Consider the following 26,819-nt stretch of genomic DNA (forward strand, 5'->3'; position numbering starts at 1 on the left):
CATTGGATGTGTAAACGCTCCGAGCTATCGCGCGAAATGCAAATAAGTTACAAAGCTTCTGAATTGTTGATTTCCAAGCTTTCTGACTGTATAACAATATCATTTTCCCGCGCCCGACTCCACCCTATAATCTTAAACATAACCATTTTGACAATAAACAAAGTGTAACAGGCAGATAAATGCACGTCAGTCACAATAATTTATTTAAAACATTACAAAAATCAGTATAAAACACAGATAAAACGACGCGTGTGCTACATTACCAGTGTTCTGACAGCAAAACACAATTTTGTGTGAGTTACAGAATGAAATTAAAGTGTTTAATCGCTACAAACATTCTCCTGAAATGCATTTCCATCCTTCAAAGCGTCGCGTTGCATCTCACTCAACACAATTTGGCATGTCGCAAACAATCTATGGTGGTCGCAAATCACAAGTGACAGCCAATAAGGAGCGAGGTATGACGTCACTGCCGCAAACCAGTGTCGTTGTGTAGAAGCGCTACATTTATGGCGCGTTTTCATGTTGTGGTGAGCAGCTGTCCCATGGGAAACAAAATAAAAAATACACAATTAAGTGCTGATTAAATGGTGGCAGAGTGTTAATTTATTTATTTAAAAAAATAAGTTAAAGCTTGGTAGGTAAAGTGATGGAAATGAGATATATCATGTAACAGGAAGATCTGCAAATGATATGTAATACATTTAGAAGTGATGAATAGTTTACACTTTAGATTAGGGGATGCAGAAAGTGTTATAAATGACTTGTGTACATATACAAATAATGTGTAACAGGTAAAAAATACACTCAAAATATATGTAACACATTAACAAGTGATGAATAGTTTACACTTTAGATTAGGGGATTCAGAAAGCTTTGTAAATGATTTATTCATGCGTTTACACATCATCTATAACAGGTGTTGAACACTTTGTAGTGTGTACTAAGTACTGACTGGTGAGGGTATAGACAGCTGTCTTCTCTGACACACATGGAGTCTTTAACTCTGTGCACCTGATGTGAGCTTCAGTGGAAGGTAAAAGCGGGTGAGAGGGTCAATTCATCACTAGATCCACACACTCCACACAGAACACTAGTCTGTGCTGATGAGTGAAAGGATTTAACACAAGCCGCTGGAATCACCTGACTAAGGCTTTTATAAATGTTTATCCACTTCAAAACAAATGAATTACTCTTCTTAAAAACAGTGCGTTAGCATACCTGCATGTTTGTAGTTTTGAACACGGACCAGCTAACAAATTCACCAATAAATCATATACTGATCATTTACTAATGGTTTGTTCATCATTTGTTCATGATTAACAATTGTTTATTGAGATAATTATACAAAACAATTTTGACAGAAATACTTCAGTGATTTATAAGTGATAAATAATGTATCAACTAATAACTTATAAACCATCTACTAATGATCAGTTTGATTTATTTCATGATTTGAACTTTTTGTAAGATAACTTACAGCACATTTGTAAATCGTTAGCAAACCACTCATTAATCATTTATAAACATATAGTCATGTTTTGTAAATGATTCGTTCATCATTAACTAATAACTTATAAGTGACTTACAACTGAATTAATAAAACATTACTAAAATGTTAACTTATCACATATTAATCATTTATGAATGCATAGTCATGGTTTGTAAATAATTAGTTCATCATTAACTAATAATTTATAAATGACTTATAACTGAACGTTATTATAAAGTGTTACCAAATTCAGTGTTGTGTATTAAAATATTTCTGGTAATCAAATCAAGGCATGAAACATTAATTTCATCTTTTAATTATTGAAAATTAAGCAAACTTTTTTTTTGGCAAACAATGGGGATTTACTATTAAAATTAAAACATGGAAGAAATGCTGTGCTCCTTAAAAAATAAAGTTTGTTTCATTTTAGTAGTAGTAGTAGGCTATGTACATTCTACTGAAAAATTGATCAGACTTTTTTTTTGATGGGTTGCCGTGAATACCTTTACAGTTGTGTATGTGATATGAGGCTAGTATTTTACTCAAATTAAACGGTCAGAAGCTCATGAAAGCTCTCTCAGAGCAGTTCTGGAGATGTTGTTCATGTGTTTACGTCCTCATTTAGAGAGACGTCAGAAGCTGAAATCACCACGAGCGTCACACGTGCTTCAGTAGAAATGAAACCTCGCATCTGTGCCATTCATTAGAGTCACGCAGAACATGCAGGATTCATATTTAAATCGACTTTTAAGGCTTAATATTTACAGATACTAGTCCATATCATGATTTGATTTAAGTGTAATGACCTACTTTTGATTAATTAATTCAAAATTAGACCAATTCCGTGACATTCTGCGTTAAACTGTGAATTCTGTTTTTTATGACTGGATTCCATCTGCGTTTTCCTCATCACGGAAATCACAAGGCACTACAATTATACCAGCACAATGTATACTCTCACACTTTAACTGCTTCTATTATTGAACACTTGATGATTATCAAATGAAAAGCAGCAAGCAGCGCTAGGTCTAGGAGAACTCACGGTATCACACACACTCTGGACGCGTCGTGTTCAGCTCAAGCAAGGTTTAAAAACAGTTTATTTATTCACCAAATGGACACAAGTTTACTTCAAGAATGAACAATGAGGTATATATAAGTTTGAAGTTCAGTGTTTAAAAAAAATGGAGCAAACCGGTGACCTCTAATTTGTTGTACTAGTTAGAAGCCAGAATAGCCCTGAATGAATGGCCAGAATGACCCTGGTCATATTCAAACCACTCTCTCTCTCTCTCTTTCCCCCTCTCCCCGGAGTAGACTTGCAGGAGCATTTTTTACCTTTGTAAGGGTAATTTTCATAACAATATAATTTAATATAATTACCTTATTAAATGTTTATGTGTTTTTTTGTCAAATATTTAAATATAAGCAGTTTCTGGTTATTACAGGTTGTTTAATGCTGATCATGTACTGTATGTGTATTTACACAAAAACTGCATGATGTAGCCTAGAAATGAAATACACAGGAGCTCATTAGAGAGTCAATCTGCAAAACCATGATTTTTTAATCATGAAATCATCATAGAAATGTTTTTTTAAGGGGGAAGCATCTCATATTCTGGTCCGTGTTAAACAAAACTATACTTTGAAGATTTTTTGTACAGTAAACTGCACACACTCACACCCAAACATTCTTATGTAGTAGCATATATGGAAACTGTTTCAAAAAATTTGGTTGTAATTTGCATTTGTAGAGAAAAAGGTCAAGGCAGTGTCATACTACATAACATATAGATATTTTATATATTCATTTAATGTGTGTGTGTGTGTGTGTGTGTGTGTAAATATTATATATATATTTTATATTTAAGGAGCTCATTAATTAATTGGGAAAATTCACGGACAACAGTTTTTGGGTTGTGTCATTAGTTTGTGTTTACTTTGGTTAATCAATTATTAAACAACTACTATTATAAAACTGTCACATCACGATTATTTATTTTACTTTATTTTATAAGTTATTATTCATTATTATCTATTCTGTATATTATTCCCACTCTTGATATTACATAATATATTGCTATTAATTCATAATTGGTTATTCATTTATTTCTTATGGTATTTATACAATTATCCATATAAGTTGCTGCTTTTATTAAATCTATTTTCTTATAATTATATCTAAATCATTAATAACTTGTTATTGTACTGTTGTACTCACTTTTTATATTATTCACTTTAATACACGTGCCACTACTGGTACATATACTTTTACTCTTACATATCCGGTTACTATATTTTTAACTGTGGCACTGTATCAGTGCATCAATACTTTTACCACTTGTAATTTTTACGAGATCCCATAACGGCTTATCAGTTGCATTGTTTGTTGGGGGTTTATCTGTAGGCTAAATAGAGTTGCCTAATCTAAATATAAAAGAGCAGACTACCAATGTTGTTACGTGTTTGATTTGTATCACTGGTTGTCATTCAATTTTCCTCAATGATGGTAAATTTATTAGTGTTACGGATGTTATCATTTTGATTTTTTCTAGTAGTTCAAAGGGAATGAAGCTGGTGTTTCTGACCTGATTAGCACAAGGAACAAAGCTAAAAAATGTTGGGGTTGAAGACAGAGAAAGCAATGAAACAACTTAATTTAATTTAATCTACATTCAAATTACATTACATGTATATGTCGCAGTTAAATACAATAACATTAGACATACAACCGAAAAACATCAACAAAATCTAACAAGTGAGACAAGTATGAGCTTTCAAAATTCTAGTTACGAAATGTTATCATTTTCCAAACCTAAAACTAATAATGGAGGGCAGAGAGAACTGCATGTAGATCACAAAACCTCTGAACTCGGTTGATAACTGTTTTTATCCAGAGAGAAAACTGCAGGGCCCCCCGTGTACTTTCCATATCTATTTTTTGTTAAAGCAGTCATGCCCTTCAAAAACATGGCGGAACGTGTTAAAGTATCGCATCAAACGGCTCAAAAGTTGCCAATTGAGGTCTAGGTATTTATTATGTCCTATGTTCAGATATGCTGTTCTCACCCAATATGGGTGTGTGGCGTGCACTTAACAACATGTCTATTTGCAATCGCAAATCTCTCCTCCCACTCAAAGTGTGTGCGCTCCAGCTGTCCTCCTGTGCCCTCGCAAATCTCTCTGTGCTCTTACACTAGAAATTGATTATTTTCGCCACCTGGAATAAACCGTTGTCAAAAAAAATCAGACTTCCACGACTGACCGATTAAAATGCTACGTGAAATCTAATTGGCATGAGAGGGAAGTGCAACCTGGCATTATTTGAAAACAAAAATGGGATCTTTAATTTTGTTACAATTTACTATTTAGTCATCAATCAAAAGTATAATTAGGAAATGGTTAGGAATTTGTGTGTGCTTGGTAATGATTGTGTACATATAATAATAACCTATTTTGATATAATCTGGTTGACACCTATAAAAAAAAAAATATATATATTATATATATTAATATATATCTATATAGATTAATATTATATATAAAATATACGGCCTATGCATCTCAATTCAAATGCAGATAATGTTAATCCATGGTTTATGACAATCAAGGATTACGACTATTGGTAATGCTTATTGGTGTGGTTGTTCTGCACGCTTAGTAAACACACTCCAGTTATCGTCCAAAATGTCAGTCAGATAGAGTTCTTTTACTAGAAAAATAGGAAAGTATGATCATATTAGCCGCGGTCCTCTGTCAGACAATGCAACTGGCTCTCCTATCAAGACATCGTATTAGATTTTAAATTCTTGCTATGCTTAATGTACTTATAAGCCCTCTGATATTTGTTGTTTGCTACAGTTCAGGTCTTTTAAACCGAGCTCTTGTTACATTATAGTCCTCCACGTCCGCTCCGTTCGTCAACATACTCTAGGCGCAATTGTTTGATATATACCTAGAATATCAATAGTCAACTGCAGAGGCGGCCGAACCCTTTCCTCATTATCCGCCCAAACTCTGGAATAACCTCACCTAATACATGTTTCGAGGAGGCAGACACACTCTTGCAGTGTAAATCTACGATTTAAAACCCATTGCTTTAACCTGGCACACATACCATACTAAACACTGTCGTAATATCCCAAATCCGTTAAAGTGATTTTTAGGCTGCATTAATTAGGTATAACCTGGAACGGGGAACACTTCCCATAACACCCAATTGTACTTGATACATCATTAGAAGAATGGCATCTACGCTCATATTAGTCTGTTTTCTCTCTTATTCCGAGGTCACCGTAGCCACCAGATCCAGTCTGTATCCAAGTCAGAGGGGTCACTGCAGTCACCCCGGATCAGTATGTATCCAGCCCAGATGGTGGATCAGCACCTAGAAAGGACCTCTACAGCCCTGAAAGACAGCGGAGACCAGGACTAGAGCCCCAGATACAGATCCCCTGTAAAGACCTTGTCTCATCACGCCCCCGGGACAAGACCACAGAAACAGATGATTCTTCTGCACAATCTGACTTTGCTGCAGCCTGGAATTGAACTGCTGGTTTACGTCTGGTCAGAGGAGAACTGGCCCCCAACTGAGCCTGGTTTCTCCCAAGGTTTTTCTCCATTCTGTCAACAATGGAGTTTTGGTTCCTTACTTGCACAATGCGCCTCTGGCTTGCTTAGTTAGGGGACACTTCATTTTAAAGCGATATCGTTGACTTGATTGCAAATTATTGCACAGATACTATTTAAACTGAACTGAGCTGCATGATGACATCACTGAATTCAATGATGAACTGCCTGTAACTGTCATTTTGCATTATTGACAATGTTTTCCCTTATTAACCCTCTTCGATTAACGATATATCTGGCGTTTTGGGGGTGCACTCCTGATAGCCGAAAGAACTTAAATTACACTTTCAGTTTGATCGTACAGAGAGAAGGCAATACATCAATCAGATCTGTAATACTTTTTTTTTGTTTACTGTGCTATATAAATAAAGATGACTTGACTTGACTTGGTTGGTTAAACCTCTCTAGAGAGGAGCAATAGCCTGCGATTCACCACGAGCCAGTTGAAAATCGATACAAATATGTGATGATTCAAATAGATTAAGATGTTAAAACAAATTGCAATATAGTTGGGGGTAGAATTTATATGATGTATCTCTGGAGGGAAAATGAGACTGTCTTTAAGTGGAGTGAGTGACGTTACGTGTGGCCAAGTATGGTGACCCATACTCGGAAATTTGTGCTCCTGGCATTTAACCCACCAATGGCACGAACACACAGTAGTAAACTACACACACTCTGTGAACACATAGGCCGGAGCAGTAAAAGTTTAGATGTATAGTTTAGGATGATATAGATAGTTAGATTATATTTTCTTGTCATCTCATTCTGTGATAAACGCATATAAAAGCAGCTTTCATAGGCACTGCCCTGCTTTGTTTACAGCCAAGAAAACACTGTATTATTGCTGTTCCATAAGTGCCACTTGCTGTCAGAGAGTGAACATTGACATCTCATTCAGCTGTCTGCTGTCTTTGTTTCGTGCAATGTTTTATTGTGGTATAGTTTTACAAAACTAAAAAGTCAGAAAATCTGTTTTTGTTTTAAAACTGTCAAATATACAATCTTAATTTAGATTTAAAAAAATGCTCAATGCTGCATGTATTCCGCATCTTTGTGTGAATTGTAATTAAAATGCAGTGGTTGCCTCTAATTTTGAATGGAAAGCCTTTGTTTATATGAAGAGTTTTTTTGTCTTATTTATTTGATAAGATTTGGGGTTTGTTTTAAAATTTCAATTTCGTTTTGTTATTTGACATATTTCTGTTACACAAAGAAACGTGAAGCATTTTGTCAAGAAATTATAAAAGGACACCTTTCCCTTTTATAATTTGTCTTAAATTCAATATTAAAAAAAAAAAAAAAAAGTGAGGAAAATCGCCATCAATGAAATTCAGTATCGTGAAACTGAATTGCATTGTGAGTTGAGTGAATCGTTACATCCCTAAAAACCCAAGGGACTTTATCTTAACAAACAAAAAAGATTCTTAAAGTTCATGTGGTCGTATATATATGTATATACACAAATATCTTCTGATTTAAGACAGAACTATTTAGATCAGGGTTAGATGCACTATTCCCTAAATAATAAAAATGTGGAGACCAAATATACCACCATAACGAATATCATCATTTTTGTCATAACATCATTATATTCTATGGGTTTAATGAATTTGCAGACAATGTAGTTATCTGTAACTGTCATATATTCACTGTCATTCACAGGAGAGGGCATTGAATGTGTACCTAACATGAAGTGGGTTTCCAAACAGCGATTCTATCACAGGCATTAATTGAGTTATAGCTTGTGCATCATTTAGACCAGGGCTTGGCAAGTAAGTGTGGCATCAGGGATTGGCATTTTTCGCCAGAACATAGTCAAAGAATAAAAAAATAAATAATAATTGATGAATGAAAACTGCAACTAGAATTGCCTGTGACAGACCTGTTAATGGTGTCCATTTGTAACTGGTAGTGAGCTGTCGTGCGTGTGTTTAAATCCTGTTAGAGGGACAATCAGTAACAAAAAGCCAAATTTGTTTGGCAGTGTCCAGCAGATGTAGCCTATGAGAGCAGAATGAAAGCGTCAACAATTTCCCCTCGGTGCTCCGAGCATTTAATGAATAACTCCGCTCCTGCTCCACTCCTCACCACTGAAATCAGAACACCGCTCCGTCTTCACCCTTCACTCCAACGGCTAAAGTATTTCAGTTTGTTTGAAATATCACAGTTCAATCATAACACTAAAAAATAAGACAAAAAAATAACGGGAGAGTTTAAACGTGGCTTATTGGAACACTAGTGTGCAAACTTTTTTCCTACCACATGACAAGCTAATAACATGTTTTTCTGCATTAAAGGGTATAATTGCTGCTTTTTGCGGTGCAAATTTTGTTTGTGATGAAAATAACATTTTCGTCAGTTATTTTACCTAGGGGTCAATGCATTTCTTAAAGATTTCTGCTCATTCAAAATCAGATACAGATGAAGTAGCACTGTAAGATTACATTTGTTTGAATGCATTATTAAGAGAGCGATTGTGTTATAGTACTTTTAAATCATGCTTTCAGCTGAAAATATTCAGTAGGCTATCTAGAAGGAACAAACAAATTCCTTGAGAACTATAACTTCCCACTCATGTCATCAACATCATCATAGCCTTCACATTTTTTCTTGAGTGATCCATCTCTATCAAACTAGCTAAATATGTTCAACATGTGAATTCTTGCTAGATATGCTGTTATAGGACGGCCAGTTGGCATGAATTGCACTCGTGATGGAGCGGTGGTGGAGCACTCTTGGAGCGAGTGAAAACCACAATGCTACGACTTTTAAAAAATCCACTCCTCGCTACATTCAATATCACACCGCTCCACTCCACGCTCCACTCCGCTCACATACTCTGATTGTGAGTAACTGCTGCTGTCATGACATATCTATTTCAGAACTAGACACTATCAAAATAATCTGCTGAGGCCGCGGGCCAGATATTATTGTGGTAGGCCAATTTTGGCCTGCAGGCCACCTGTTGCTGACCACTGTGGGACCACCGACCACTTTATATGCAGTGTGTCTAAAAAGCCATATAGGCTATAATATGTTATTTTTAGATAAATTGCTCAGAGGGGTTTGAACAACCAGTTAAGACAGACTAGGTTATTTATTTGTACAAATCATCCAAGCACCCCAATCCCAGCAATTTCTAATATACATTTGATTAATATTGCCTAAATATTATTCAACTGTAATGAAATGAAAGATCCATCTTTGATTGTCAAAAGAATTCTAGGTGCAGTTCTCTATCAGCCAATTAGATTTCACGCAGCATTTTTCATCGGTCAGTCACAGAAGTCTGATTGGTTGATAACTTTTGACAACGGTTTAGTCCCAGGTGCAAAAAAAAATTTAATCTCTAGTTCAAGTGCACGGAGAGATTTGCGAGTGCACAGGTCACAGTTTGAGCACACACTAGTGCACACTTTGAGCGAGAGGAGAGAGAGATTTGCGATTGCAACGAACATGTTTTAAGTGCGTGGCACACACTCACTCACATTCGATGCTACAACAGTGAGCTCTCGCATTTTGGTCAGGAAAATAAGGCCATAAGCTCTTTTTCTTTTAATGGCGGCTGGCAAAACCACTTTAAGGCACATACTGCCTCCTGCTGCACAACACCGGCTTGACAGCTGACATAAAATAAGGATCTGGCTGAGGAGAGCCAATACCATCAGTTAAAAAATTGCTTGATCTACCCCAACCCCATCATCGGGCTCGGGACATCCCTATTAGTTACACTACTAACACTATTATGTTTGTATGCTCACTGACATTTGAATGGTGGATGATTTAACGACACTACCAGGATTTCCTCACCAGCATCAAACTTGCTTTCTATCTCTTTGCCCAGGTCTCCTTCTGGCATTTTTAGGTCTTCTCTGACCTCACCGCTATCCTGGAGCAAAGACAGGTAGCCATCCTGTATGCCAATAAGCTGAAAAGTGGAAAAACAGAAGTTTGTAAAACAATGGTATGATATACTAACAGTACAATTGTGTGTAATATTCCCCATTACATACCTGGTAGTCCATTTCTTTTGATGTTAGGGACGTCCATATTGTGGGTTTGAGGGACAGATATCCTCATACTTTTTGCCAGAGAAGATGTCAATGCCCAACCATGTGAACCTTTGAACAAAAATAAAGTGAAGCATGGTGTATACGCTGTCTATTCAAAAATCAGCTCACTGCATTTCATCCACTTCATGCTTCACATTGTGTGAATAAATGGCCTCCCTTTCACATGCACATACAGCTAATTTATAAAACCTTGTATAAAGGGACTTCTGGAACTCCCTTTTTTGCAAAACAAACATTCATCTGTACATAATCCATGTAACTGGGCAGTTAACCGTTATCAATACTATGACTGCTAAATAAAATGTGTTTTGCTCTGATATACTCATCTAACAGATTTATACATCTATTAGCTAAAAAATCAATGTTACTGAATTCAAAATAAATGAAAATGATGTGCCCTAGTCCAGCTTAGTTGTCAACTACTACAGTGGCGGCTTGTGGGAAATTTTCTAAATAAGGCACCTCATACAAACATTTTAGCATACATCCCGGTATGATTTATCACTTTATAATGAAAGGAGTAGTAGTAAGACTTTAGACATTTTAAATAAAAAAAAATAATTGTTTTACCAAGGTAAAGATTGAGGATGATTCCCACAAAGCGATATTTTCTGCAAGCTTTTTACAAGATAAAAAATAAATAAATAAAAAATAAAAAAATCATAATTCACAATTAATATATACAGTGCAACAGCAAAAAAACTGGGGAAAATATTTTACATTTGTTAAGAGAGCATTTTCTATACATACAGTATATAAATAACTACAAGTCAAGCAGCAATACCAAAACAGCGACTACACGGAGACGCCAACAGACCACTAGACCAGTCGCCTTAACCTGACTGTATATAAATATATACAGATCCATTCCAAATGATTAAACAGATCAAAACACAAGTTTGGTGAATATGGTGATCTTTAGGCAGCTTGACGACATCAGTGAACAGTTCCTCTGTCAGAGTGAGTGTTCATACCCATAGGTATATAAACGCTATTGACCATCGCAAACTCCTATAATAACACGTTTCTTCAGCGACTGTCCATGCGACCATACTGAAATGTGCTTGTGCAAAAAGCTATAGGAGAGCACACAGACACAGTCTGTTTGTTTGCACATTAATAATAAAGTGCATCTAATAATTTACGACTCCTGTATGACACTGTAATCGTTTTAACCTCCATTACAATCATCATCCATCTACACTGAACTGGTTTGCTTTATTCAGGCCAGACTAGTCCTGACTTCATATTTCTTATTTATAGTTTGTTCCCACCAATCACTGCTAAAGTTAAGGTTACTTATGGTTTATGAAAGCACATTAGTGCTAGCCCTCCAAGAACTCATAGAGATTGCATTGCAGTACCTGCAGTTCAAATGTTTGTATGGAAGTCTATGAGAACAGTCTGGGAGATTCTCGGCCAGAGTAAAAATGCCCCAAAAAGAGGAGGCGATATCCACAGAACCTGACTTGATGCTGATTTGACTATATATCCAGAGGCAGAACAAGCAGTCTAGAATAGTGACAGCTGTCATAGAAAAAAAAATACCTCCCTTTTGCACATTGGTAGTGCATTACGCAATCACCCTAATGAAGAAACCGCCCGTGAACTATAATATTTTTCTACTTTGTCACAGACCATCACTGACAGGGCTCTAGACTAACTTTTTGCACTGGCAACATAAAAGTTAGGTGCACCCAAATTTTCAAACACATTGCATTTAACACCGCAGGTTTACAAGTTCACTTTCTTAAAAAAAAATCACTGTCCATATAGGCAATATTGACTTGTAAATGATTAACTAACAATCTGGTCAACATAATGTTCTTTATTTGAAGCACAATTCTAGAAGAAAGGTAACTTACTGAAGAAGTGTTGGTGCTTAAAGTGCTTCACTGAGCTGAAATTTAAACTTAAAACCTCAAGATAAATGAAATAAAAAGAAAATCTAAATTAAGTGTTTTAAGGGCTTCAAACTGAACATCTCATGGCTCAGTGTCTTATGGACTATCCTCCATTGCAGTCACATGCCCCTCAGATTGCCAACTCCTGTAGTTTGGCCTTCTTGATCTTTGGCCTTGGCTAAACCAGCTGGCCACACTCTCTATAGCAGCAAAATCTTCCAGACTTGGCCCCTCTACACTGATTCTTATCAGGTCTTCCACTGTGTCTGAATGAAGGGATGCTCTAGTGTCTGATTTGAACAGCTAAACAGTCCCTAAACAGTTTATACTACTGTCTCAGCTATAAAAATAGTTCAGTTTTGAATGTAATAGCAAAGTGATAATATTTCATTTTTTATTAAGTTAATTTAGAAAAACTTTGAGCATTTTTTGTTTGTTAAATGTTGTAGCTTTTCTTAAAGTAACGACCAAGTGGCCAGCGTTAGACAGTGAGCCTATGTTTGATCAATTTAGTCTTCTCAAATTTTCACAACTCGCCTAAAACAAAATCTATAGAGACGCTTCAGGACATGGAGACGCCAGCGTGATCACTTGCATTTTTTTCAGTGGATACGCCGTCATTTTTGCACATAAGAGTAATACATCATTCGTAACTGCAAAGGGTCTTTTATTTGTGTGCACTCACAATATCAACAAAACATTGTGCTTTTATGAAATAAAGAAAACAAACACGATGCACTTTCTGCGTCTCGTCTTTAACAGGAGTACAAAAATGAACCAAAACTCAGTGAATAGATGCCTCACAGACATGATAAATATATCTATAGAAAGCTTTAAATGATTACTTAACGAAATAAAACAAATCGAAAACAAAAACTCTTTCATTATAAGCATAATCCATAAAGATGCACTTCTCTGTAAAGGCACGTCTAATGAGATGGCGAGTCAGGATCAGGAATTTCATCCTTGCAACACAGACTCAGGAAACACTAGTTTATTAGTAAATAATTCAAATATCTCCTAAATGTACATATTTACGGTAAATACTTTTGCCGGGTTTTTGCAGCAAGCTTGAGTCTATTGCGTGTATTTGAACGGAGAACTGTTCAGCTGCGCTGCTGCTGTGGGACACTAAACACCGTTGAGCCGCTCTTGACAGTCATGGTAGCACAGTCTCGTGTTGTTTCCACCAACGCGGCAATTTTTTTTTCATCACTAATTGATGGATGTCTAAAATATAAAAGTAAGGTGGAGTCTAAACCAGGCGGGAGGCCCGGCCCGCGTCTAAACTATGACGTGAAAATTATCCCGAAGGCCGGCTCGAGGGGCGTAAAAAAGTCAGCGTCGGGCTCGGGCTGAAATGCAGGCTCTAGTGTCTGTTGTTGAACCACAGGGAGACTTTCAGAGTCGCGGAGACTTTTTTTCTAGTCACACCATTGAGAAATTAGGTCGCATGTGTGACCATATTGGTCGCACTCTAGAGCCCTGACTCACCTTGGCGTGTCCATGTTTGCCGGTCTTTGATGTCGACATTTCCACAATCTTGCATGGTCGACCTTTTAACACCACAAAACCATTTTTGCGCAGGGCAGAGCATTGCATGGGGTAGGTAGCAGAGGCACCAGCATCGCCTGTTGTGAAGTCCAGGTCAGCATCCGCCATGTTTTTTCTAAGGATAGATGAGCCACAAGTATGGTGGTTAACAAACTCGATATTCTTTAAATAAACCTTAACAGACAGGTATTATATAAACCATTCATCAAAATGTAACAATTTGTTCATCCCGAGACCATTTCTACTTTTTGTTTCCTATTTCAAATTCCTTTTGAAATCCTTTTGATTTCCCTATTACAAATATGAAATATGACCTGGTATATTCATGACCGGTTTCATAAGATTCATTTGGACGATGCATTTAAAGGTCTAAAATGGTCTTTCAATGAATGAAAATCAATTTTACTTTTTATCATTAAAACCCAGCGTTATCATTCATTAATTGTAGTCTCATGCTTCCCTGGGTTTTCAGAAGCAAGCTATATAAGGCAACAAGGACATGGCACCTCTGAACTGAACTTCTGACATGCTCAGCTGTTGTAAACAGTATTGGGAAGGTTACTCTGGAAATGTAATAGGTTGCAGATTACAAGTTACCTTATTCAAAATGTAATAGTAGTGTAACTTTTTCAATTACTTTATTCAAGTAATATAACTGATTACTGTTTGATTACTTTTCTAAATTTCTAATTAATGTTTATTCGCAACTGTTAATCATTTTCAAACATTTACACCATACAGGGTTAACCTTACAATAGTGCTCAACACTGTCAGACTTTCACAATCCTTCATCACTTGAATTAAGATGATCAAATTTGAACACATACACCACAAAATCAGACTTTAGTACTGCCTTTTACATTGAGATTGATCTTAAGTTCAATGCAGATTTAAAATCATAAGAAATTGTTTACTGATACTGTTTTTGACATCAAATCTTTGCATAACTACAGGAAACACTGTGTCTAACAATGGTTTTGGAAAAAAAAATAGTTAATTAAAAAATTATAATAAATAAAAGCATATACATCAACTCAAATATGGTTATTAAGCATGTGTCCTATTCTGTGTACTAAACTTCTGGAACATTGGTGTCTTTTTGAAACATTGGTGTCTCTTTGTATATGATATGACGATAGTTTTCTCAAAATAAGTCAAATGCTCATGTAGAGCCCGACCGATATATCGGCCGGCCGATATTATCGGCCGATATGAGCTAATTGCATTTAAATCGGCATCGGCGTTTATAACGGCCGATGAAACATGAGAAACAGAGTCTCATGCTTCACTCAGTTATGAGTGTTGCATAGTTTTTGCCCACCAGAGGGAGCTCTGCAACTCCCCAGTTGACAACAGCGCCAGAGAAATCCACTACAGAAGAAAGCTATCAGCCGAGCCACGGAGATGTACTCTTTTGACGGTGAGTCTGTCGTTCGTCATGTGAAATGATTGTAGATTTAGTTCATACACTGTATATAAAAACAGTGTGGTAATTCTAGCTAACGGTCCTATCATTATCACTTCTAAATATTCTGTAACATCACTTACAGCCGCTAATGCATAGCTATATTAGATTAGCCACAAAGCTAATACCATGTTTATCAGTGGAAGAGCGCAAAACGTTAATAAGAGGTCAAACTATAACGTAAGCGTTTAACTTATTCTAAATATATCTGCAGTGTTTCCCACATAATGACCGCGTAACTGTGGCAGGGGGGGGGGTGTAGTCAATGACTAGAAGTTATGTACAGCGTGCCTCGAGGAAAACAACAAAACTGTTACGTTTATTCTAACGCTAACATAGATTCCTTTTTAGCAGGCCCCTTAAATGCTTGCTATTAACTTGTTTGAAGGTGGTTCTTCTAAAAATTGACAGCGGTGTGTTCATGACACTAACGTTAACCATTCAACTTCGAATTGATTCCGTAATCTTCCGGTAACAGTAGGCTAACTTTACGTTCGCCAGCGCATGACGATGTTTTGATTCAGACTGCACAAAGAGAAGAGGAGAAGATATACGGGTCCGTTGTGAATGTGTCTGTGAGAGCAAATATAGTGTAGTTACAGTAACTACAGTAGGTTGCGTCAGAAATGATTGAAACAGAGGGGACATGTAAATAAATGTGAGCTGAACAAGCGCTTTTTTTTTCTTCTTCTTTTTTACAGATTGTTTCAAAGCAGCTTTACAGACATAACAGGAAAATGTTGTAATATACTATAGTTAAATATAAGTAGGTAATAGGTAATACCTATTGCTTGACAAATGTAAAAAAATATATATATATTTCTCTATATTTCTCATTTTTCCCTATGTAGGAGACCCCGTTTTATTATTATTATTATAATTCTAATGATGACATGAGTATTGATACATGGTGATATTATTAATACACATGCTTATTCTTTCTCCTGTCTCTATTTCTTGCCCTACAGATGGCTGAAAAAGGGAACGTTGTGTAGAGCAACATCAAATCTTTTGCATAACTACAGGAAACACTGTGTCTAACAATGGTTTTGGAAAAAAAAAATAGTTAATTAAAAAATTATAATAAATAAAAGCATATACATCAACTCAAATATGGTTATTAAGCATGTGTCCTATTCTGTGTACTAAACTTCTGGAACATTGGTGTCTTTTTGAAACATTGGTGTCTCTTTGTATATGATATGACGATAGTTTTCTCAAAAATAAGTCAAATGCTCATGTAGAGCCCGACCGATATATCGGCCGGCCGATATTATCGGCCGATATGAGCTAATTGCATTTAAATCGGCATCGGCGTTTATGACGGCCGATGAAACATGAGAAACAGAGTCTCATGCTTCACTCATGTTATGAGTGTTGCATAGTTTGCCCACCAGAGGGAGCTCTGCAACTCCCCAGTTGACAACAGCGCCAGAAATCCACTACAGAAGAAAGCTATCAGCCGAGCCACGGAGATGTACTTTTTTGACGGTGAGTCTGTCGTTCGTCATGTGAAATGATTGTAGATTTAGTTCATACACTGTATATAAAAACAGTGTGGTAATTCTAGCTAACGGTCCTATCATTATCACTTCTAAATATTCTGTAACATCACTTACAGCCGCTAATGCATTGCTATATTAGATTAGCCACAAAGCTAATACCATGTTTATCAGTGGAAGAGCGCAAACGTTAATAAGAGGTCAAACTATAACGTAAGCGTTTAACTTATTCTAAATATATCTGCAGTGTTTCCCACATAATGACCGCGTAACTGTGGCAGGGGGGCGCGTGTAGTCAATGACTAGAAGTTATGTACAGCGTGCCTCGAGAAAACAACAACTGTTACGTTATTCTAACGCTAACATAGATTCCTTTTTAGCAGGCCCCTTAAATGCTTGCTATTAACTTGTTTGAAGGTGGTTCTTCTAAAAATTGACAGCGGTGTGTTCATGACACTAACGTTAACCATTCAACTTCGAATTGATTCCGTAATCTTCCGGTAACAGTAGGCTAACTTTACGTTCGCCAGCGCATGACGATGTTTTGATTCAGACTGCACAAAGATAAGAGGAGAAGATATACGGGTCCGTTGTGAATGTGTCTGTGAGAGCAAATATAGTGTAGTTACAGTAACTACAGTAGGTGCGTCAGAAATGATTAAAACAGAGGGGACATGTAAATAAATGTGAGCTGAACAAGCGCTTTTTTTTCCTTCTTTTTTACAGATTGTTTCAAAACAGCTTTACAGACATAACAGGAAAATGTTGTAATAATATAGTTAAATATAAGTAGGTAATAGGTAATACCTATTGCTTGACAAATAAAAAAAATATATATATATTTCTCTATATTTCTCATTTTTCCCTATGTAGGAGATCCCTGTTTATTATTATTATTATAATTCTAATGATGACATGAGTATTGATACATGGTGATATTATTAATACACATGCTTATTCTTTCTCTGTCTCTATTTCTGCCCTACAGATGGCTGAAAAAGGTGAACGTTGTAGCAGCAAAGTGTGGGACTACTTTTCCAAAGATTCCTCTAATGCAGTGTTCTGCAATATATGTGCAGCTAATGTAAGCCAGGGATCTATCAAAGCGAAGCAGAAAAACACTTCCAATTTGTGGACTCATCTGAAAACCAAACACAGTGAGCAATATAAAGAGGCACAGCAGCAGAGTGAGGTACAAAAAACTCTTTCTGTTAGAACACAGCAGCCTACCCTGCCACAAGCATTTGATAAGGTACTCAAATGGGGTCCATCAGATCCAAGGGCAAAAAACCTGGACAAAAAAGTAATGGAGATGATAGCGACAGACATCCAAGCTTTTTCTGTGGTGGAAGGTGTGGGGTTTAGAAGGCTGCTGGCTGCTGCAGAGCCTAGGTACACTCTGAAGACAGAAAAGTTTTATCGCACAGATAAATTGCATCATGTGCATGCAAAAGTGGTGATCAAGATAAAGGAGCTTTTGGCTGTTGAAAATGCAAAGCATATTGCATTTACAACAGATTGTTGGTCAGGGTCCACTGAGTCGCTAATGAGCTTGACTGCTCACTTCATCGATGAAGAATGGAACAGGGTGCAAGTTGTCCTAAATGTGAAAGCCATGAGTGGATCTCACACTGGTGAGTACATTGGACAGTTGTTTTTAGACATGCTTACCGAGTGGGATATAGACAGTCAACGTGTGCTGCTGGTGCTCAGGGACAGTGGAGCCAATGTTGTTAAGGGGATGAGGTTGGTGGAGATGCCTGACCTCAGCTGCAGTGCTCACACCCTCCAGCTTGTTGTGAATGATGGCCTCCAGGCACAGAGAGCTGTAGGTGACATCCTGGCCAAACTGAAGAGGTGTGCAACCCATTTTGGTCATTCAGTCCCTGCCAAGCAGAAGCTTGAACAAATTCAGAAGGATGTTGGTCTACCTGAACACCGCATTCTCCAGGCATGCCCAACCAGATGGAATTCTACATTGCATATGCTCCAAAGGATGCAGGAGCAAAAGAGAGCACTGACAGTCTACTCTGGGGACTTTGGACATTTTACATGTCCAAGTGTGGAGGAGTGGGACCTGGTCGAAAAGCTGATCAACACACTGGAACCAATTGAGGAAATTACTCTAGAAGTGAGTAAGTCTGATGCATCTGCATCATGCATCATCCCCACCATTGAGGTTTTGAAAAGATTTCTGGAGACTCAGGGTCCTGAAACTAGAGGAATTCAGACTTTGAGGAAGGTCATGCTCGACAGCTTAATCAGAAGGTTTTCCAAGATTGCAGAGTCCAAAGAAGCAGTGCTGGCCTGTGTGCTGGATCCTCGTTACAAACAGCGTCCCCTCTCTGACAGCACAACCAAGAAGGCCAAAACCTGGCTTGAAAAAGAGGCAGACAAACAACATCAAGCAAGCTCAGCAGCCACTCATAAGGGTGCCGAGGAATATTCAAAGAAACCTAGGATGGAGAAGTCCCTAGACCAGAAGCAGAGTGTGCTTGACCATCTCTACGAGGACATGTTGCAGAGCCAGCAAACAGTGACAGGGGTGTCTGAGAGTCTGAACGAGGAGCTGGATCGATATCTTCAAGAGCCCGTTCTTGATCGCAAAACAGGTTTCACTATTTATTTTTCAGTGATATCAAATTAAGTTATGCTTTTGTATATTAAGTATATAACATTTGTATTTGTCATCATCATCATCATCAGGTGACCCCCTGCAGTGGTGGAGGCAAAACGCTGGCCGCTTCCAGACTCTGGCTCCATTGGCCAGGAGGTTTCTCACTCCTCCACCTTCATCTGTCCCTAGTGAGAGGGTATTCAGCACTGTGGGGGCCATCTATCAAGATAGGAGGAGCTCTCTAACAGGTTCCAAGGCAGAGATGTTGTGCTTCCTGTACTACAACCTGCCACTTTTCAACTGGCAGTACTAAGGAGCACCCTGTTCAAGACATTTTTCAAAACACTGTTCAAATATTAAAGTTCAGAGCAAGACAGAGTAAAATTCTAAAAGTATAATTTGTAAAAAGTAGTGAAGGAGGAAAACCTCTTGCCTGTGTGTTGTATATATTGAGAACATTCTACATTGTTTAAATTATATTTCGGTATTATTTATTTATTATATATTTTATATTTATTTATTTTATATGTAGCTATACATTTAACTTATTTTAATTTTATTTTCAATTCATTGACATGGTTTTGTGGAATATTGAATTGGTTTGGTATAGCTCTTTTACTTTAACTTTAGTATTATAATTTATTTACAGTACACACACAGACTGTTAAAACCAGCTTCAACTGGAAAACTGTTAAATGTTTAAAACCAGACTGTTTTTTGATCATTAAAAAATATATACTTTTGATGTGCAATTGTTTAGTCATTGAGACTGTAATCTAAGGCTTTTTTTAACATAATCCCTTCTGGAAAATGGTTTATACAGCCCACATACATAGAACAGGCAGATATTTTGCTGTTGAATGTTGTGTAAGTGTAGTTTATAGGAAATGGGTCTAATATCCAGTTTATTTTCAAAATCAAAATATCGGCTTATAAATCGGCTCTTTTCGAGTTAATATCGGCATCGGCATCGGCCCCCAAAAATCCATATCGGTCGGGCTCTATGCTCATGAAGTGACTCAGTTCTAGAGATTATGTTTATGTGTTCATGTACTCATATATTGATGCGGCATAGGCTGAAAACACCACAAGCTTCAGGAGGCCTATGTGTAGTAAATGAAACCGCATGTCTGCGCCATTAATTTCTACAAGGGGGGGACTGGGAAAAAAAAAATATCAGACCGGGTTAAATCTTTAGGTTGGAGACATGCAAAATAATTAAAAGTTCTCTCCTGAACTGCACCTTCACTTCCATTTTTCTTTTCATTCTCTTTATTTTGCACTGATATCTCTCTCTCTCATGACTTTAATACTCAAGATTTAACAAAACTATACTTTCTAAATTGCCTACATGTAAAAATCAGTACATCAATACAATATCTTTCTAGAAAAATCCTAATACTGAACATGAGTCATGCTTTCCCTTACAAAAATTAGCCATGCTTTTATTATAGTAAAAGTACAGTAACCATGTTCTTTTTTTTTGGCAAATGGATTACCATTTGTATTATTTTTTACTACAAATTCCATGGTTGGTGTAGCAAAAACCATGGTGAATTTGTGGTTACCATGGTTTAATAGTAACCATTGTCTTTGGATTTATAGTAAAATCATTGTTAATTTTCGTAAGGCTTGTGTTGTTGTCTGCCCTAGCTCCCCCTAAACCTATTATAAAATATTATTTTTCTTCTAAATTACTACTGTAACATTACAATAGATAATAATAATGTTGTTTATACAGTAGACATGTGCCGATATTCGGTAATGCGATATATCGCGGTAATGAATATGCACGGTATTGTTATTGTGGGCACTTCTAAATACCGAGAATAATTATATATTACAAATTATTCCGAATTTGGAATACAATTTAAGTATACTTTTCCCATCAGCTGGTCAAAATGCACAACACCGCTGTATGCTGCTTTAAAGACTCGTGTGCGCTCTGATGTAAACAAGCATGCACGAGAAGCACATGGAGAAACACGTGAGAGACGTGCTGAATGAAAGCACATTCACTCTCTGACAGCAGATGGCGCTAAACTGCAGAAAATGCAGCCCTTACCCTGGAAACCCCATTAATAAAAGCAACTGGTACTTTCTAAACATTTAAATAATATAAAATAATATTTATATATTTCCATAAAATTTTTCAATTTTAATCTGGACTACAACATGCCCTAGATATTGTTTGAAAGTGTTTTGATTCTCTATTGTTCATTAACACTTTACATTAGGGCTTCATTATTTAACAAACTGCCAATGAAAAATTCTTCTGAACATTCATTAATCTTAGGTATTCCAATATTTAATAACACATTGTTAAATTCGAAAGTTGCAACTTTGCTATTAAATGAGCTAACATAAGCTAAGACTTGAATTTTTTAACAAAGATGAATAACTTCTGAAGCAAATGTAGCTATTGCTCATTGTGAATGTTAATGCATTATCTAAGGTTAACTAATGAGGTCTTATTGTAAAGTGATACCTATGGGTCTTTAAAGTTCTTTTGCACTTTAATCGGTGTAAAACTTTTATTTTAAATATATTTTTTGTATTGCTTTATTGTATTCAAATGTTTAGTTATTTTTGTTATAAAAAAAAAGTTATTTAACCTGTAATACTGTATTATGACCACTTTTTAAAAACTTAATTTCAATACCGTGATAATACCGCATACCGTGACAAAACATTATCAATTAATCGCAACAGGAAAATTTGATACCGGCATATCCCTATTATACAGTATTTTGAGTGATGACTGATGAGCAATGGGCTGCTGCTGCTTAACTAAGTAAACAAAGACAAAACTACAATAGCATCTTTACAGATGAAACTGACCTGCACTTGAAACCCTGAACTGTAAAAAATGGAACAAGCTATTTACTTAAAAAAAAGTTATGGTAACAATATTACACATAATATTTTTGAGTAGTTTTTCCAGGCTTGATTTCTTTTTAATGGAATCTACCTGAATAAATCATGTGAAATCTCCTATTTAATTAATCTATGACACAATGAATTTAATATAATTAGCGAAATGTGCTAATTTATTTTAAGTTGATTCTCAAAAGTCTGTGATTTTGAGTGAGGTCTGTTTGTATTTGACTGAGTTATTTTGTACATTTAAAAGACATACAGCCAAGCAGCTTAAGTAGGAAAATAGTACTTGAGTAATACTGGAAAGTACTGTACTAGCAAAGCTACTGCTCACTGAAGAAGGCTTAATGCCTTAGAGGAGTAGTATCCATAAAGCTCTACTCTTCTGCACAATGGTAACGACTGCACTGTGAAATAGAAACTTCAGTGTAACAAAAAACTCTTTCAAATGTCAGACATAACTGAATATTAAACATTAATAGAAATTTCCCTTCACTCAAAAACACATAAAATAGCATTTCATTCCAAAATTTACTCTCCATATCCAGCCATATGCAAAGCATGCTGGGAACTACAGTTGTATTATATATATATATATATATATATATATATATATATATATATATATATATATATATATATTAACTATATATTGTTATAACAATCCCCTCTAAAATAAAACTCCAAAACAGAGCTAATTCTAAAAAAATAAATAGGTAGCCTTCTTTCCTTATTTTTTTTTTTTTTTTAAGTTTAATCAGTTCCAGTTCAAGCCCCAAAACTGCTTAAGTTTCCTTTAAAAAAAAATGAGGAAAACAAGAAAGAAGTAAGAAGTCCTCAATATCTTCTATACAACACTGAATCAGAATTTCTTTAATGAAATATATACAATATTTTTAATTATCACCTTCATTTTTTATGAAAATTACAAGACCCATGATTCATTTTTTACAGTGGAACAGTACTTTTGCTTCTCTGCTCCACCTGTGCGCTTCCACAATCCACTCCATTCTCTCTTTCGCATTGGATACTCTGATCCAAACCTTTTGTCAGATGCGCAGAGAGCGCGCAAGCCGAAGCATTGACAGTCACGACTAACCAACTGAAGATTTATTAAAGATTTAATTATCGAATCGCGGATTCTGAAATTATCGCTTTAGTACATTCGGCGGGCAATTATAAAATAATAATAATAAAATAGCGGGCCAAATCGGCTGCCAGGCCAGCGGGAATTGTCCCGGTTCTCCCGATGGCCAGTCCGCGACTGACTTCCACAGACACGCAGAATGTGCAGGATATTGTCTTTTTGCGGCTTAATATTAAGACTCTAGTCCATATAGCGTTTTGATTCAAGTGTACTGACATACTTTTGAGTTAATCGTCCAAAACAAGGCATATTCCGTCCGCGTTAGGCTATAGGAATTCCGTCTTTATGACTGAATTCTACGAACCAGTCTGTGTTTTCCGCATCTGTATGTGGATGTATAAATTTCAAATGTAATCCCCTTTGTAATTAACATTTTCATAATTACTGTAATTTTATTACACATTTTTCTTAGTAGCTGTAACTGATTACAGTTGTTAAAATGTAATAACCCCTAAGTAATAATTGTCAACACTTACATAATCGTAATTAAACGGCTAGAGAACACAACATTTGAGTAACTTTACATTTTAGTGTAGGTGCAATGGTGGTCTGCACGCAAGTATTCACGTGGGAAGGGCCCAAACGTCAAGTCAAGCAATGATCATGCACATATGGATACTTGAAGCCATTTCACTCCACATTCAGAATGCTGAAACATCCGAATTCCACTTTCAAATAGATAACAATTTGAATAAACACTGCGCCTCGCAGGGTTTAGTGAGTTGCACATGTAGCGGAGATAATCCACGTACACGCTGCTATTGCACAGTTCGATTGTGACACATTTTATGTTTGAACAATGAGAGTCTGGGCCGCTTTCATAAGGACAAGCGTGTCCTCCAGTCGCAATGAGCGGGTTGCTATCCATGAGGCCTGCTGGATCAGCCACTGCGCACTGATCAGACAGCCGAAGGCCCGCCGAGAAGCGCGCTAATCGCAGCCAAGCAGGTATGTCACCGTGGGCACATGACAGCGCGTGAACCAGACCCAATGTCCAACTATAATGCAGAACGAAACCCTGTGCGGTTAAAACTTGTATCCTCTGATGTAAGGCTGAGCTAACCCACGGTGCAAAGCGCAGCGTGGACTCATGCTGTCTTGAATTATGATCAAGTTTTTTTTTATCTTGCCTTCGTGCCGCATTGCCACTTTTGACGCGCATTTTCCTCTATAAATTGTTTAGTTTTTGCACCCAACGCCCAAAGAAACTGTGTTGTCGTCATTCTGAATTAACGTTACTCGCGGAAGCGAAGGAGTGCAAATGTCCTGCAGATACATCGCAATTTACAACAGATGCTGTAAGGATTGCTGTTTGCTTTGTTTAGGTGACAAAAAGCGTGAAATAGATAAAGTGCAATCTCGAGGGAGGAGGTTATTGCGACGCGAGATGACGGCCGTTGTTTGAATGGTTTAAGGAGCTAACGTTACTTACGTTACCTGGTTTACAGCCTTGTCCACGCTTTCAAAGCAACCCAACTAGTTAACGTTAGTCCGATTGGATATCCCTTTCTCTTCTCTTCTCTTCTCTTCTCTTCTCGGATCTATCTGCTTCTCTTGATATCAGCTGCGCAAGCCGCTTGTGTTTATTCGCTTAGTTCACTTGACGCTGCTGTCATAGACGTTTCGTGTTCTCCTCTTTCAGTTTCAGCAACACATTCAGTTGCCTGACCCAAAGCTTGAATCCCAAACTTCCTCTTACTCTCTGACCCTCGCTCGCTCGCTCTCACACTCTGATCCGTACGAAGTCAACCACACATAGCATGAAATGAACCTCAGCCGGTTCCTCCTAACCGCGCATGCGCATTCACCCTCGCTCTTTAATATCTAGGGCGGGTGGGAGCAATGCATTATTATTGGTCCTGTTATGAAGATAAAATAATGCCTAAAATATTTGCAAACGCAGGGTAAGAGTTGTGGAAGTGTACATAAGACTAAGTAATTTAAAGTTGCATGCGCAAGATCAGCTTTGTAAAGGTGTAAGAAAAAAATATTTGTAGCATTTTACTGTTACTCGCAAGTGTAATTCATGTATTGTGAAACTGCAGCTTCATGCTAACTCAAAATAAATATGATGCATTCTTCTGACTTCCATCTTTCCGCGCTTACACTTTTGGCACGTTGTTTTTGCTAAAATAATTCCGTCCATAGGCTGAGGGTGAACCAACTCCAGCAAGAGGGTCTGGCTGCAGGCTTGCACTTGCACTCTCAGACTTGCACTCTCAGACACTTGCACTTCCGCTAGTGACATCACTTGCAGTCTTTATTTTTTATTTTGTTGAATTTTTTATTACTTTTTGTTTGAATTTCCCAACATTTTATAACAGTAGCCAGGTGGCGAAGACAAGAAAAAAGAAACTAAATTACAATGTCACTTGCAATCGCTACTTGCACTCTCTGCTACCTGCGACACTTGCAATTGACACAAATCGTGCATGTTGCCAATGGAGACAAGAAGCTGTGGTGGTGATTAAACGATTAAAACTAATTTAGTACTATAACGTACAGGGTCCTTCAAGAAAAAGACAAGACCGGCAAATGACCAGAACACCAGAATATGAACGTTTGCGCAAAGTCTCTCGCTAAGCGTTTTCCTCCCGTAGAAAAACATAAACACTTAACATGGCTTAATGTATTAAGATGCTATTAAAATATCAAATTAAATATACAGTTCATTAATATAATGAATATTTATAAAGTATTTTCCTCACATACCGCAAAATGTGGCATAATGGACTAAGATGATAAAGGCCAAACTCAATATGCTTCTCTAGATTACTAAAATACATAACTAATATGTACAGGCAAGCAGGTGAGCTCAGAATAAACGCAACACGCAAAGTTTGCGTTCAGCATTTTTCCATATAGAATAAACTGTCTACAACTCATTTATATCACTGTCTTCGTCCATTAAGCTACAATATGTGTTTTATTTATAATGATTTTCTATAGGAGGAAAACGTTTAATGTACAATTTAACGCATTGCGTTCTGTACTCGTCTGCTTGCCTGTACGGAGTTGATCCTTTTAAAATCACTTAATGCATTTCATAATGCACGTTCATATTTGCTGGTCTGTATATATACGTTGAGTCAACAACAAGACATACAGGTGCTGGTCATATAATTAGAATATCATCAAAAAGTTGATTTATTTCACTAATTCCATTCAAAAAGTGAAACTTGTATATTATATCTATTCATTACACACAGACTGATATATTTCAAATGTTTATTTCTTTTAATTTTGATGATTATAACTGACAACTAAGGAAAATACCAAATTCAGTATCTCAGAAAATTAGAATATTACTTAAGACCAATACAAAGAAAGGATTTTTAGAAATATTGGCCAACTGAAAAGTATGAACATGAAAAGTATGAGCATGTACAGCACTCAATACTTAGTTGGGGCTCCTTTTGCCTGAATTACTGCAGCAATGCGGTGTGGCACGGAGTCGATCAGTCTGAGGCACTGCTCAGGTGTTATGAGAGCCCAGGTTGCTCCGATAGTGGCCTTCAGCTCTTTTGCATTCTTGGGTCTGGCATATCGCATT

The 26,819-nt window shown here is 36.8% G+C and overlaps 1 protein-coding gene and 1 pseudogene across 1 annotated transcript; one reads left to right on the top strand and one right to left on the bottom strand.

The window, feature by feature from the left end:
- Positions 1-9,881: 9,881 nt before the first annotated feature.
- On the bottom strand, positions 9,882-25,070 carry LOC122145788 (annotated as a pseudogene).
- Positions 17,644-19,942, top strand: LOC109104387 (zinc finger BED domain-containing protein 4-like; the record flags this gene model as incomplete). The annotated part of the gene is made up of 2 exons (XM_042760849.1): positions 17,644-19,234; positions 19,329-19,942. Coding segments are annotated over 2 exons (1,815 nt in total), but the record flags the coding sequence as incomplete, so codon positions are not given.
- Positions 25,071-26,819: the final 1,749 nt, after the last annotated feature.

The sequence above is a fragment of the Cyprinus carpio genome, chromosome A7, assembly GCF_018340385.1.
Source record: "Cyprinus carpio isolate SPL01 chromosome A7, ASM1834038v1, whole genome shotgun sequence".
NCBI classification, from domain to species: Eukaryota; Metazoa; Chordata; class Actinopteri; order Cypriniformes; family Cyprinidae; genus Cyprinus; species Cyprinus carpio.